The sequence below is a fragment of the Callithrix jacchus genome, chromosome 14 (genome assembly GCF_049354715.1).
Source record: "Callithrix jacchus isolate 240 chromosome 14, calJac240_pri, whole genome shotgun sequence".
Classification (NCBI taxonomy): domain Eukaryota; kingdom Metazoa; phylum Chordata; class Mammalia; order Primates; family Cebidae; genus Callithrix; species Callithrix jacchus.
Window position 1 is genome coordinate 22,574,934 of NC_133515.1, and position 14,868 is coordinate 22,589,801.

A 14,868-nucleotide genomic window follows, 5' to 3' on the forward strand; every position below is an offset into this window, starting at 1 on the left:
TCACCCAGGCTGGAGTGCAGTGGTGTGATAGCTCACTGCAGCCTCTGCCTCCTGTGTTCAAGCAATTCCTGTGCCTCAGCCTCTTGAGTAGCTGGGATTACAGGCATGTGCCATCATGCCCAGCTAATTTTTGTATTTTCTGAAGAGACGAGGTTTTGCCACATTGGCCAGTCTGGTCTCAAATTCCTGACCTCAAGTGATCTGCCCATCTCAGCCTCCCAAAGTGGTGGGATTACAGGTGTGAGCCACAGCATTTGGCCTATTTTTAAGGCTTCTAATAAAAGTCCTCACTTAACAGCAACCCAGTTTGAATAGCAAAGGCCTACTATACTCTTTCTGTAAAAGAACCCTTTTCAGGGCTGGCTTTTGCTGGCAGCTGCCTCTGTAGGCCATGGCCTAAGTCAGGAAGCTGTCTGAGCCTAGGATATGCATCAGGCAGGGCAGCCGTCTGGGAGCAATGTGAGCAGCAAGGCCAACAGGAAAGGCATAATAACTTGGTATAACAAGCTTGTCAGGAGTTCAACCAGTGGTATCACTGGGCAAACATTTTTAGCTGGGAGACTTACCCAAACTTTGTCTCCTGGATTCTTTTTCTGATGGCCATAGAGATGTATAAAACCAACCCAATCAAAATAAATCCACAAAAGCAGCCAAAGATGATGAGCACAGGATCTGTGATGCCAGGTGCTGGAGTTGATGAGGGGGCATAATCTACCCAACCTGGAAAAATACCAATAGACCAATCATGGGTTTGAAATAACATGAGAAACACTGGCTTGTAATAGGGAAGAACACATAGTCAAAGCTTTCAGAACTCAGTTAAATCTATAATCTACAAATGTAGGCAGGCCTCACTTTGTGTAAGCTGAGATCATCCAAAGAGATCTTAATAATCAATGGGAAACTAGCTTGATTTACTCATTCCACAACATAAACATAGATCAAAATGTCACATTGTACTCCACAGGTATATACAATTTTTCAATTGTTAATTAAACACAGTAATTTAAAAATCAGTGAGAAAACTCATGTCAATTATACATGTACAAAAAAAATGAAAAATATTAGTTCACCTTCACTAAGGACCTCTGGTTCATACCTAAAGTTTATTAGTGGGGCAGTATCAACTTTCCACAGTTTTACATTCAATTCAAATTTTACGTCGACCACTATCATTTTGCGTTTCTTTGCTGCACTTTTACCTTTGTTCACCAATACCCTCTTTCAATTACCCATTTTTGTAAAATGTCATGTGGGTTCATCCCCGGGAGACAAGGAGACAACACAACCACATGCCTCTTTTAGGTGGGCAAGAAATGAGTGATAAAGGCTCAGGGACCAATCACAACAGACTTTGGAATAAGTGACGCCATTGGTCATGATTGTGATGTGCATCTGTTATTTCTACAGTGATTGGTGGCCTGAAGATCCAGCAGCCCGAGTTTATGCTTTATGCCATTACAGTTTATAAAGAATAGTGACTAAAATTTGAACTATGTTTTTGGGGAACGGGTATTACTTAACTGTGGTAATTGAAATTTGTGCATACTGGAGGCATGCAAGGTAAGGACTGCCTGCATAGGAAAGATGGTTTCACCATGTTGGCCAGGTTGGTCTGGGACTCCTGACCTTAAGGCATCTGCCCACCTCAGACTCCCAAAGTGCTGAGATTATAGGCATGAGCCACTGCGCCCTGCCTAAACACTGATTTTTTTTAAGCTGTCCCTTTAGAATCAGAATCTTATCATCTTTTTTGGTTTGGTTTGGTTTGGTTTTTGAGATGGGGTCTCACTCTGTCACCCAGGCAGGAGTACAGTGGCATGATCTTGGTTCACTGCAATCTCCATCTCCTGGGCTCAAGAGATCCTCCCAAGTAGCTGGGACCCACAGGCACATGCCACCATACCCTGCTAATTTTTGCTGTTGTTATTTTTGATAGAGAGGGGGTTTCACCATGTTGGCTAGGCTGATCTCAAACTCTTGAGTTCAAGTGATCTGCTTGCCTTGGCCTCCCAAAGTGCTGAATTACAGGCATGAGTCACCACGCCTGGCCAGAATCTGACTATTTTTGAATTTCTGCCAGGTAGACACATCTTGCCTCCCCATCACCAGTTACTAATGTTCCCCAGAAACTGTGCCTATGGGCTAGAGGAACCTAATATGGTTCCATTTCAACACCAAAAGGGAGACCAAGTTTGAGGGTCACTGGGAACAGACATGTGGGAACTCAAACATCTGCTCACAAGTTCTGCCTGCTATTTAGTACAAAGATCATGTTTGGCAAGAACTTAACGTATAAACACACTGATCTAGGTGCCTATGGATGGACTTTATGACAGCAGTTTAACATTAAACAACTAGGGCAGGTCAGAATCAGAACAAAGGTGGCTCCATTGGGTTATGGAGTGAGCACAGCACTTGAGTCACTTGGGGTACCACAGTGGCACCGTGCCAAAGGACATTTCAGCAACATGCAAAAGCCAACAAACATGGCTGGGCATTTAGCTCAGTGGGCCCAGGGCAGTCTGAGGATGGCTTCCATAGGAAATATTTCATGTTCTATGCAGACCAAAGCACAAAGCGTGCTGCCCAAGGATTCAATGGGTAAAAACATGGCAAAGGAGTACTGTTTGAAACATAGCAAAACAAGCACCGGCAAACAAACAGTCCCAGTTATAAACAGCTAAGGATTAGCTGTATTGCCTGTCCAAAATTCAGTCATGTACAGTATACATCATTGCAACTAAGTTCAATAAGTAGTCAGAGTTGGCATCTGAAAACACTGATCTTCCAAGTAAGTTATTGTCCTTAACAGTAACTATAGCAGGGACCCATGGGTATTGGTAGTTCTGTAAAGCATGTCATCATATCTTTATCATTGGAAAAATTCTTTTTGATTCTTATTTTTCCTTTCCTCTTCTTCTTTTTTTTGAGACAGGGTCTTGCTCTGTTACCTAGCTGGAGTATAGTGTTGCTGCATAGCTCACTGCAACCTCTGTCTCATGGGTTCAAGCAATTCTCCCACCTCAGCCTCCCAGCAGCTGGGACAACAGGCATGATCCATCATGCCCAGCTAATTTTTTTAAAAAATCTTTTTTTGTAGAGACAAGGTCTCACTATGTTGCCCAGGCTAGTCTCAAATTCTTCTTGCTTTTGGCTCTCGAAGTGTTGAGATGAACCCAGCCTTATTTTTCATTATTTAGTCAGCCATCCATCCCCCAGGTTACTTTCTGGCAATCTGTGCACTGCCTGGACCACCACATCCTATCAGCCCTTACTGGGTATAGCTCTCACCATGTGCAGGGACAAGTATTTTCACTGGGTCACTGAAGGGTCCAACTCCCCCTTTTGTGATGGCTGCAATCCTCACTGTGCACGTAGCATTGTAGACTTGAACAGAGATCTGAGCTTGGCTGTCATTCTGGCCAACTTCCTCCAAGAGCTCTTTCTGGAGACAGAGGAAAAGAAGAAATGAAACACAGGGCCGGGCACACTGCAGGCACGTCTACAGTTCCTTCTGAGGGAAGCCATCCCACCACGTCTGGGGGCAGTAGCCACGCTTTCACAGAGTTTCTTCCTCACTCAGGCCACAGCCAATGGAATCAAAAAGTGGGTAGGGACAGGTTGCAACCTCAAGTTTTGGGGGCGTTGGCAAGCTAGGGCCATGAGGGCTTGGCACTTAGAGTTGTCTTAAGTGTCTACCTCTGGAAGAGAGGGAGCATGCAGATGTACCCAGATGGCAGAGCAAGACTGACTCCTTGAGCACCCAGTCCTCAGAACCACCCACAGCACAATAGGCCAGTCACACTGTCCCTTGACGTCCACCTGCCGCCTGCCCTTGAACCAGCATGAGTGGGTTCCTGTTCCTTGAAATTATAAGAATTTCTACTAAAATCTACCTGGAAGAGGGCACTGACGCTATTTTTTTCTTTCAGGGTGACATATGTACAAGTTGCTCAATTTTTAAAACTCCGCTTTTATTTTTATTTATATGTTATTTTATAGTCACTGTCATGCAAACAAACAAACAAAAAGAATAACCAGAACTAAGTGTTTATATGACACCTTCCTCCCTTTTTCCAAAACTGTATAATCATTATGTTCTCTGGTGTAGGAAATTAATCTTGTGTTTGGGCTGGTTTTTCAAATGAATATTGTAGGGGCTGTGAAAGCTGAAATGAAGTTCTAGGAACATGTCTTTATATCTGAATTTTGGAAATTTGATTTCAGAGATAGAAAGAAGTATCAGGTCATGTAGGTCACAGATGTCGCAGATCATCAATTAACAGCAAAGGCAAATCTGCTGGTAATTTTATTCCCTGGTCACTTCCTTTCAAGCCAGTCACTTTCCTAGTGATAATGAAGAATAAAACCTCTCAACCCTTAAGGAGAAAGCAGTCCATCATTCAGGAGCAAGGGGGCACCTGGGTTGGCCATCCAGAGACTGTTTCTAAACCTGAACAGACAGTGACCCAGAAATGCCCCCATGTCCCCTGCAGAAAAAACAAGCTGTTTTCTCTCCTCTCACATGACAACAGTCAACCTAGAAGACTTTTGTGACCTCTGGTCACCAAGAAGTATATGAGAATTTTTCCCTACCAACAACAAGTCAGTCGGTTCCACAGCAGACACCAGCTAGGCATCCTCCAACTCAATTCAATTCTGACGTTATCACCTGGAGATAGTGTCAGATGCCATAGGGTGAGCACTCAGTCCCCAAGAGTGTCCCCAATTTCAGATGCAAATCACAAGCCCCAGGTAGTCTGACTGGCTATACTTCTGACTGACTGGCTATAAATCAGGGCCCCATCACTCACTCCTTGAGTTTGTTTAATTTGCTAGAGTAGCTCACAGAACTTAGGAAAAGACATTCCCTGGTTTATTATTAAGGATATTGCAGAAGAAATGGATGAAGAGCTGTACAGGGCAAGGCACATGGGAAGTGGAACAGAGCTTCCAGCCCTCCCTGGGTACCTCCGCTGGAAACCTCCATGTGTTCCACTACCCAGAAGTGCTCTGAACCCTATCCTTTTGGGCCTTTTATGGAGGCTCCATTGGATAGGCATGATTGACAACCATGTAGAATTGTGATTGAACAAAAAGGGCATGGTCTAATACTAATAGACTGAGTGAGGAAACCCAACAAGACCTATCTGTTCAGATTCTTCTTGGCCTCTCTGTGCATGGCTCCTTCCTCCAGGGAATGGAAGTAGGACTCCTTTTGAAATGTGAGTCTTATGACTTCTAATCAGATCAGGTGGGTCAAAGAATTTCTTTATAGCTGACTCTTAAGGCAGAGAGGCAGGGGAAAATTAGAACACTGCCTTGGGGAGAAAAAGGAGAAATGAATACCTGAAAAAGGGCAGGAGAAGATCAGTGAGAGAGATTCTGTTTTCTGAGGCTTCAAGTGCCCCAGCATTATAACAAAAGACTGTCTTTCACCTTTAAAGCTCTGAAGCTGCTTCAGAAACCAAGGAAAAAAGACCAAATACTTCAACAAAAAACATGCTTGTTGTTTTAGTCCCTTAGGAAACAACAAGGGCTATGGGAGTAATGAGCCAGGACCCCTGGATGGAAACCTCCCTTCCACACACATTATATATATATATTATGTGTGTATACATATCCAGAAACACAGTATCATAATATCACACCCTCAGACAAGGGATGAAAAGGAAAATATAACCTTAAAGTTTTTCTACCCCACTGGACTCAGTCTATGACATTTGCCATAGACTTTTTTTTGTTAATTAAGTGAACAACTTAATAATTAACTTTTTTTATATATTCTGGTGATATCTTTTTTAGAAATAGAGCATTGGGCTGGGCAAGGTGACTCACACCTATAATCCCAGCACTTTGGGAGGCTGAGGCGGGCAGATAACCTGAGGTCAGGAGTTCGAGACCAGCCAAGCCAACGTGGTGAAATTCCGCCTCTACTAAAAATACAAATATTAGCCGGGCATAGTGGCACACATCTATAATTCCAGCTACTCAGGAGGCTGAGGCAGGAGAATTGCTTGAACCCAGGAGGTGGAGGATGCAGTGGGCTGAGATCATGCCACTGTATTCTAGCCTGGGCAACAAAGACTGCATCTCAAAAAAAAAACAAAAAAAAAGAAATAGAACATTGTATTTACTGCAAACTGTTTTTGATTATGGGTTAGTTGGTCATTCTGTATTTAATTTGGAAGCAGGGCAGAAAATCATCAGGTAGAGTAACTCCATGGACCAAACCCCGACAGTCAAGTAGCCCTTTGTTGACTCTGGTCATCGCTGAGACATAACTAACACATCTGCTTCACAGTAGACAGCTCCTCCAAAGGCCCGGCCTCACGCCCAATGTAGAACACTGGCCTGTTTCAGCTGAGTGCTTTCTTTCTTATAATGACTCAAATATGATACCTCACTTTATGAGAGAATTATCTCAAAAGAAGGGGAATTACGCAATTGGGAAAGAATTAAATGAAGAGAAGAAAAGGAACCCTAACAAAAACAAAATTATTCTTTTGGAAATAAACATTCAAGTAGGCTATAATACAATTTGAGCATCTCACATCCCAAAATATAAAATGTTCCAAAATCCAAAACTTCTGAGCACTGACATGACACAAAGGAAATGCTAATTAAAGCAGTTCTGATTTGGGATGCTCAACTAGTAAATATAATGCAAATATTCCAAAATCAGAATCCACAATCTGAAACACTTTCAGTCCCAGGCACTTTGGATAAGGGATATTTACCCTGTGTCTACTCACTTAGGGCCTATGACTCACTAGGAAACCCCAGAAAGACTACTTTTTAAATTTCCATCTCATTCTTGTGAGTTAACAAATGTGTAACGTGCTTAGAACAGTGCCTGGCCCAGAGCAAATGCTCCCACCATTCGATGACAGCCAGTATCACAGCTGTTGCCATCATTCTGAATATCGAAGTATGACAAAGATGCTGGCCAATGTTTATCAATCACACATATTGGAGATGGTCAAGGGTTATCATAGTTTAAGGGTAGAATTATAATAAATGTTAACATAGTGATTAGAAAGATATAGGACATACATTTTAACAGAGGTTTAACAATTTTCTCTAAGAATATCCTTAAACGGTAACCTCAAATATAGTTTATAAAAGAATAGATGTAATTTTTTTTTTTAATTTTGAGACAGAATTTTACTCTTGTTGCCCAGGCTGGAGTGCAATGGCGCAATCTTGGCTCACTGCAACCTCTGTCTCCCAGGTTCAAGCAATTCTCCTGCCTCAGCCTCTTAAGTAGCTGGTACTACAGTCATGCATTACCATACCTGGCTAATTTTTTATATTTTTAGTAGAGAAGGAGTTTCACTATGTTGGCCAGGTTGGTCTCGAACTCCTGACCTCACGTGATCCACCCACCTCAGCCTCCCAAAGTGCTGGGATTACAAGCATGAGCCACTGCAACCAGCCAGAAAATAGATGTAACTTATCCATACTGTTTTGGTGCCAAGTATGAAAAGAATGGTGTGCCCCAATTCATATCCCCAAATATTTAAGTCTGATTTTTAAAGTTGTCTGAGAAATCCATTAAAATCAGATGCACACAGGAGCTACCCCATGTGTATTATCTCTGGTGCTGTCAGGGTACAGATCACAGAAGGTGGGGCAATTTCCCTGGCATGAGGTGGTCTGGTCATGGGATGCATGCCATGGGCCAACTGCATATTTCTCATTGAGTGAGCTTTTCATTTTTCACCAACACCAGGTTCATAGCCTCAGGGACTTCAACATCTGAAAGCATTTCCTGGTAATAAAATCAGATTTATAATATGGCACTTGATTGCAACTTTACTTACATATAACATAAGACAGTGGATCTTGATAGTTAGGAAAGTAATAACACATCTCTGAAAAGTCAATTTGTTTTTTATCTTATGTGTAGCCTTAGAGTCAGGCAGGACAACTGCAGTGGTACTTGTTTTCAATGTTCAAACCTAAACATCCCCAACTACTCTATAAGAATTCACAACCTTATAGCTCATAACTGTATTTAAGAGTGTGGCCTATTTTTCTGTCTCATGACAACAAAGGTGACTTATTCAAAGGGGTTTCAAATTCTCAGGCGCCAACACAAAACTCTCACACCTAACTCTTCAAAACATGTCCTGTTCTTCCTTCTTTCTGTGGAGAGGCCATATCGTGGAATCTGAATGAGAGACTGTATTATGAAGAAAGCCAAGGGCACCTGGGAAAGTGTAGGAGGGTTCTAAAAAGCACTTGGTTTTGGAGTCAGTTGGACTCCAGTTTTTAGCTCAAGCTTTGTGACTCTGTGCCAGTTACCCAGTATCTCTGAGCTTTAGTTTCCTCAACTGAAAATTGAGCATGTTGTCTTTCTCACAGTGTTTTTTGAGACAGAGTCTCACTCTATTCCCCCGACTGGAGTGCAGTGGCGCCATCTCGGCTCACTGCAACCTCTGCCTCCCATATTCAAGCAATTCTTCTGCCTCCACCTCTCGAGTAGCTGGAACTACAGGCACCTGCCACCACGCCTGGCTAATTTTTGTATTTTTAGTAGAGATGAGGTTTCACCATTGGTTGGTCAGGCTGGTCTTGGACTCCTGACCTCAGGTGATCTGCCCATCTCGGCCTTCCAAAGTGCTGAGATGATAGGCGTGATGCACCACGCCCAGCCTCACAGTGTTTTTTATAAGGGTTAAATGAGTTCCTTTATGTAAAGCACAGTACCTGATCTGGCATGCTGCAAGTAATCAGTGGCGGCTATGATTATCCTTATATCATGTTCAATGTGGTGCTACAGTTGGGTCTTCTTTCCCTATAAATAAATACAAAGCCTTCTTACAGAATTGACCTTGTGGTATCTTTCAAGTCTTGGTGCCTTCGAAAAAATCATCAAGGCTGTTTAGTTCCCCAAACTAAGAAGCTTATTTGATCATTCACGGAGTTTACCTCCATGGTAAGTTTCTCCTCCAGGTGAAATGTACCCTATTGGATCAATCCCTGGGTTTAAGAAGTGGTTCAGATCCCTGGCTGGCCATGAGAACCTTGCCTATTCCTCATACTTTAAGATAACAGCTCTGTTATCTTAACAGTTCAAATGCTCTGTTCTTCTTTGACAGTGAGAAAGAAGAAGAAAGAAGAAAGGAAGAGGTGCTGGGCACATGCCAACAGCCAGGCACATAGCTCTCCTCATTAGGGGAACTTGTTAGGAGGCCGAGGTCTCGGGCCAAGTACATTGAAGCTTCCCTGAGTCTTTAAAGAAGTTGATTCTCCGGGAGGCAGATATTGTAATAAGCCAAGATTGCGCTCACTGACAAAAAAAAAAAAAGGAGTTTGTTCTTTGTATCATGCTGTCTCAAGGCTATAATAATCTCTGCTATGAGACTTCCTTCTAAGATCTATACCCTTGGAAAACAAAGAGTAAACCCAGAGCAATAAACCCAAAGCAATGAGCTCCATAAAAACCACACATAAAAAATGTGTCTCTGCCTATTGTTTAGGCAATTTTGGGCCAAAGTTAAACAGATTTATTTTCTGTTGAACTTCAAAGAGTCTTGAACTTGCCAGTATACATGGTAGGCCTTCAGGGTGGTATAATATGCAATATTTTATAACTCTGTTTACTCACTGAACTCTTTTTTCATGAAAAATCCACTGATACGTTATGGGAATGGGGATGGGGTAGGAAATACTAGTCCACACTTAATAAAAGACTACCCCATTCACAGAGAGAAATTCTCCAGCTGGTTTAGATGGTGTAGCTGGGCCCACACATCAAATCTATAGTGCCATAAATGCCTACAAGGCAAGGTCAAGGCCCTGTGTTCAGACAGTATGAAGATGAACAAGACCTGCCTCCAATATCAAAGAGAACAGATTGTATTTGCTCTTTATCTTTGGGTTTTAAGCTCTGATTTGGAAGGCAAGGAATAGCAAGAAAAATAGAACAAAAAAACACAGATATCATCATTGAGATATAATAAATAGTCATACAGTAAAGACCAAAGGATTCTTAGTCTGAAAGTGACATGACCGTTGTAGGAACGCAAATGTACAAACCTGTGTTCAGTGTAACTGCAATAAGCCAAGCAAAAACAACTGACAAGAAAGTTCTGAAATTGCATGCACACAAAAAAAACCCACCCTTAATTACAGTTATAAGTGAGAAGTATCTTTCAATAATATCCAACTCCTCTGTCCTGCATAAGGAAGTAGCTTTAGTATCAGTTTTCAAAAAATGAAAATGAAAGGATAATTTTGAGACGAGGTTGTGTCTAAGCTTTGCCCATCTGAGATGAAGGAAATTCAAGGAAATCGAAGTGACAGATGCCAAGATCATCTCAAACTTCCTTTTGGGTGTGGGTTTCAGGGGCCTCCCAGGGTCTGCCTTTCTTCCGTGTTCTTATTTGCCCCTAGTTTTGGATCATTGCCCCTAGTTTTGATCATTGGATCAAGCTTGAAACTTAGCTGCAACAGAGAATGTTTTCCAGAGTAAAGTGAGCCACTGTGTCTTTGTGTTACAAGACTGTCATGATGCATAAAGCATAGCGTAAAGCACAATACATGACTTCACTGGGATGATCTGGCATCCCCAAGGAGGTAAGTGACTAGAAATGTCACAGCGCTAACTGTGGCCATTCTGCTCTCTCCACAGAGGGGACTGTTCTGAACAAAGGGCAATGAGAATGCACAGCCTCGCTGAGTGCTAATGGCATTTAGTGCACGAGGCTCTTCAGCCAGAGTCATTCATAAGGTTTTCATCATTTCTGCCCTTCAGTATGCCTCAGCTCAAGAGGCCCCCTTCAGAAAAGCAGCTTTCACCCATGTCAGAAGTAGAAGGAGAAAGGATGACCTGAAGTTCTTTAAACAAACTGGCTTGCTTTTAGACAGCTCAAGTATCTGCTGGTAATCGCGATTTTCTGCCAACTGAAGTAAGATAAAATGCCTACTGAACCTTTATGCTTAGCATAGCTATACCAAGCACTCAGCACTGTGAACAAAAGCCTTTCCCTCAAAGAGGCATTTGATTCTGGTGACTCAGCCAATGGAGACAAGCAGTTAATCCAGGGGCACCTTGCACAAATGCCATGGGACAAAAGACAAAAGGAAAGGCTGCTTCTCTCGTGGCTGTGACTTTTAAGCAGGATTGCTACTACCACAATTAATACCATGATCATTTACTATGAGGCAGAACAATTAGACTTCTAAGCCTTCTTTTTCTCTACTTCTATCACATACTGCTTCTAACAGTCTGCTTCCTGTTAGGTAAACTCAGGCAGGGAAATCAAAAGAAATAAATTTCAAGTGTCCTTTCAGAAAATGGCAATTTTGATAAATGCTGGATATGTGGCTAAAAATGATTAAAACAAAGCTTTGGCATCTTCGACGGGTGCACCTGCTCACCCATTCACCCTGTTCATCTATCATGCAAGGGGATTACTTTCATGTGATGCTCTATATAGATGCCACAAAGAAGCTAAAATTTGGATCTATGATATGATTTGGCTATGTCCCCACCCAAACCTCATGTTGAATTGTAGCTCCATAATCCCCACAAGTCGTAGGAGGTAATTGAGTCACGGGGGTGGGTTTTTCCTGTGCTGTTCTCTTGATAGTGAAGAGTCTCAGGAGATCCTAAGTTTTATAAAGGGGACTTCCCCTGCACACACTCTCTTGCTTGCCACTATGTAAGATGTGCCTTTGCTCCTCCTTTGTCTTCTGCCATGATTGTGAGGCTTCCCTAGCCATTTGAACTGTGAGCCCATTAAACCTCTTTTTCTTTATAATTACCTGGTCTCAGGTATGTCTTTATTAGCAGTGGAGAACAGAATAATACAATCTGTCACTAGGGTTAGATTGATCAGGAATATGGCAACACAGAAGAAGCATGCTTTCCATGATCACGGTAAAGAAGAGACAGACTTGATCATGAAACCAGTGCATCTGCCCTTCCGTGGATGTTCTGTGTCACAAAAGGAGGCAGCATTATCCCACTATCTTCCTTTCCCAGCTGGGAAGGGAACCTGTCTGGAAGCTGTCCACCTAACCAATGTCATTACCCAGCTGCCTTTCCTGCTGCTGTACTGGGTCCAGGATTCCCATCACAGCAGTGGCCTTTAGACTTCAGAGAAATCAAAATCGAATGTCCCTTGAGTTTGACTGGAGTCATGCCTAACAAAGTCATTGGAAGGGCACTAGCTGGTAGTTAAGGAGGGAGCCTTTATTTCACATGTAGATTCCCTTTGCCTTTTGCTTGCCACTGTGAAATGAAACCAGTACTTACACTAAAGAGTTCTCACTGAACTTGCCAGCTTTAGCAAGGATCTAAAGGATCTTGCCAGCTTTAGATTGATTATAAGGCAGGAATTACCTGACATGCTGATGCTCCCCCACAATACACCTACCCAGTTCCGAGTACACACTGGTATTGCAAATAAACATTGCCAACAATTCTGATACAAACTTTCAGGCAGCAAGAAAACCTCTAGAGCTGGCAGGAGCCTGCTGCTGAGTTCCCTGCTCAGTCTTGGAAGACCAGAGCGGAATGTGCTCAGCAAGTATGCTCTGGTGGAAAGAAGGCAGGTTGGAAGGTTACTGATGTCAGTAAACTCATGTAATTATTCAAAAAAGAATCATCCAGGCCATCTTCATAATCTGTAAGTTCTAAGTGGTGCTCCTGAGCTCAACCTTGTCATTGGCTCCCTTGCTATCAACCAATTTCTACCTGCCTCAGTCTCACTTTCAGGGCCCTGCATTTTAGGGTCAGAACTCCCAACCCAGCTTCATCTCACACCTCACTCTCACAAAAGGGTTATGCTCCAGGCCTTCAAGTGAGTCAAGAACTTAAAGCTGCCATATTGTGCCTTCTCTCATGTTATCTTTTCTCATCTGAGACTCCTCAAACTTCATCTGTCAAAACTACCCTAAGCTGGGATGGTTAATATTATATGTCAGCTTGACTGGGTGACAGGGTGTCCAGTTATGTCGCTGAACATGATTTCTGGGTGTGTCTGTGAAGGTGTTTACAATGAGATTATTATTTTGATCAGGGGACTCTCTAATGCAGACTACCCTCTCCAATGTGGCTGGGCTTCATCCAATCCATTGAGGGCCTGAAAAGAACAAAAGGTGAAGAAAGGAGGAATTCTCCCCTTTTCTTCTGCCCGAATGCTTGAGCTGAGACATTGATCTTCTCCTATCCTTGGACTGAGATCTACACCACTGCCCCTGCTTTCTCAGGCCTTCAGACTTGGACTGAATTACACCACTGACTCCTGGGTCTCCAGCTTGCAGACAGCAGATCGTGAGACTTCTCAATTACCTCTGTAATTGCATGAGTCAATTCCTCATCATAAATCTCCTTCTATACATATGTGTTCAATTAGCTGTTTCTCTAAAGAACCTTGACTATCACACAGGCCCAATTCCAGCACCACCTTTGCTGGGAGAGGCAGTCTGCCACGGGCTCCAAGCATCTTTGTGCATCCTTGCTGAGCATGCCAAACTGCCAGGCCTAACTGTCCGCAACCCTGAGCCATGCTGGGGCTGGTCACATGGACAATGAAGTAGGTCAAGGTGGCCCCAGCATGACAGCCGTGGAACTGCACAGAGGATCAGCTCGTTTGCTGCTCACTACACAGGGTGCTGAGCCCTTCTCGCACCTTCTGCTGCACAATCCACCAAGTGGGTACATCACATTGCCCAATGGGACTTGGTGGGGCAGGGCACCTGTCACCTGGCTGATGCACCTGGTTGTGTGCTATGCAGTGACAGACTGCATGTCCTGATCCAGTAAGTCTCGTGTCTAATTTCGGCTTGTCTGCAGCTGTGCCAGGCTGGCCAGTGAGCTTGCCTAGTCACTTCATTTGGTGTCTGCTTACCTCTTGCCATTCTCTATGAGGATGAGGTTATTCCCTGATCTTCTTCTTCTTCAAAATCCCATGAAATTTCCAAAAAGCCATGAATTGCTGGACTGCTAATCCCTGCAGCTCCCTGACCTAATGCTACAATTATTTGGGTAGTCCACACTGTTTTCCTATAAGAGCCTAAATTCCCTGAGGGCAAAAGTCAGGTGAGAACAGAGGTGAGTTTTATATCTATCTTCTGAATAAGTCAATGAATGAATAAATGAATGAGTGAGTGAGGAAAGTCCCAAAAGACTCCTTAGAATTTTATAACTATTCAGTCATCTCTAATATTTACTATATTCTTCATGTTCCCCTGAAAGGTGCCTGTCTTGCCTAACTCAGTCACACCAGGTCTTTTCACAACCAAATGAAAGCTTCTAAATTCGAAGTAAACCAGCAAGTCAAAAGGAGATGATTAATCGTGCTCTTTTAGGGTTTAGACTTACGTAAGTCCCTCTACTCTGCCACACGTGGGATATCCGGTAGCCCACCAGTTCCCCATCCTGCCGCTTAGTTGGAGGCTTCATCCATCTGATGTCCACATTATTACTAGATACATTCAGAAACACAGTGACGTTTAAAGGTGCTACTGATGGGGCTACAAAAGAAAAAGGAGAAAAGAATGAAGATAAGCACAAAGAAAAGCATCTTGGTTTTCTTTTCTCATCTTGGTTTTCAAGTGTTTGGTTTCCAAATGCTCTCTGAAAACACTCAAATGAGACCAAGACTTATAGCAGATTTTTACCTTTTAAACTAAGATTTTCACTGAGGTATCACATGAGTTTTAACAAGTAAATTTTAACCTTTTAGGTTACTGAAGCCTAGAAACTCACTTCTTAAGTTGAAAATGTCAGCTAGAACATAGTAAGACCCTCTCTGCAAAACAAACAAAAAACAAAAGGTGCACATCTGTAGTCCCAGTCCCTCAGGAGACAGAGGCAGGAGGATTCCTTGAGCCCAGGAGGTTGAG

The 14,868-nt window shown here is 42.9% G+C and overlaps 1 protein-coding gene across 4 annotated transcripts in view; it reads right to left on the bottom strand.

Annotated features, from left to right (window-relative positions):
- The window catches only part of MERTK (MER proto-oncogene, tyrosine kinase), a 142,835-nt gene that overhangs the window by 35,858 nt on the left and 92,109 nt on the right, over nt 1-14,868 (bottom strand). For all 4 annotated transcript variants that reach the window (XM_035271974.3, XM_035271977.3, XM_035271975.3 and 1 more), the window contains 3 exons: nt 14,345-14,496; nt 3,295-3,448; nt 567-720 (listed from right to left, as the gene is read on the bottom strand). In XM_035271974.3, the coding sequence (XP_035127865.3) occupies nt 567-720; nt 3,295-3,448; nt 14,345-14,496 (460 nt within the window). The remainder of the gene's footprint in view (nt 1-566; nt 721-3,294; nt 3,449-14,344; nt 14,497-14,868) is intronic.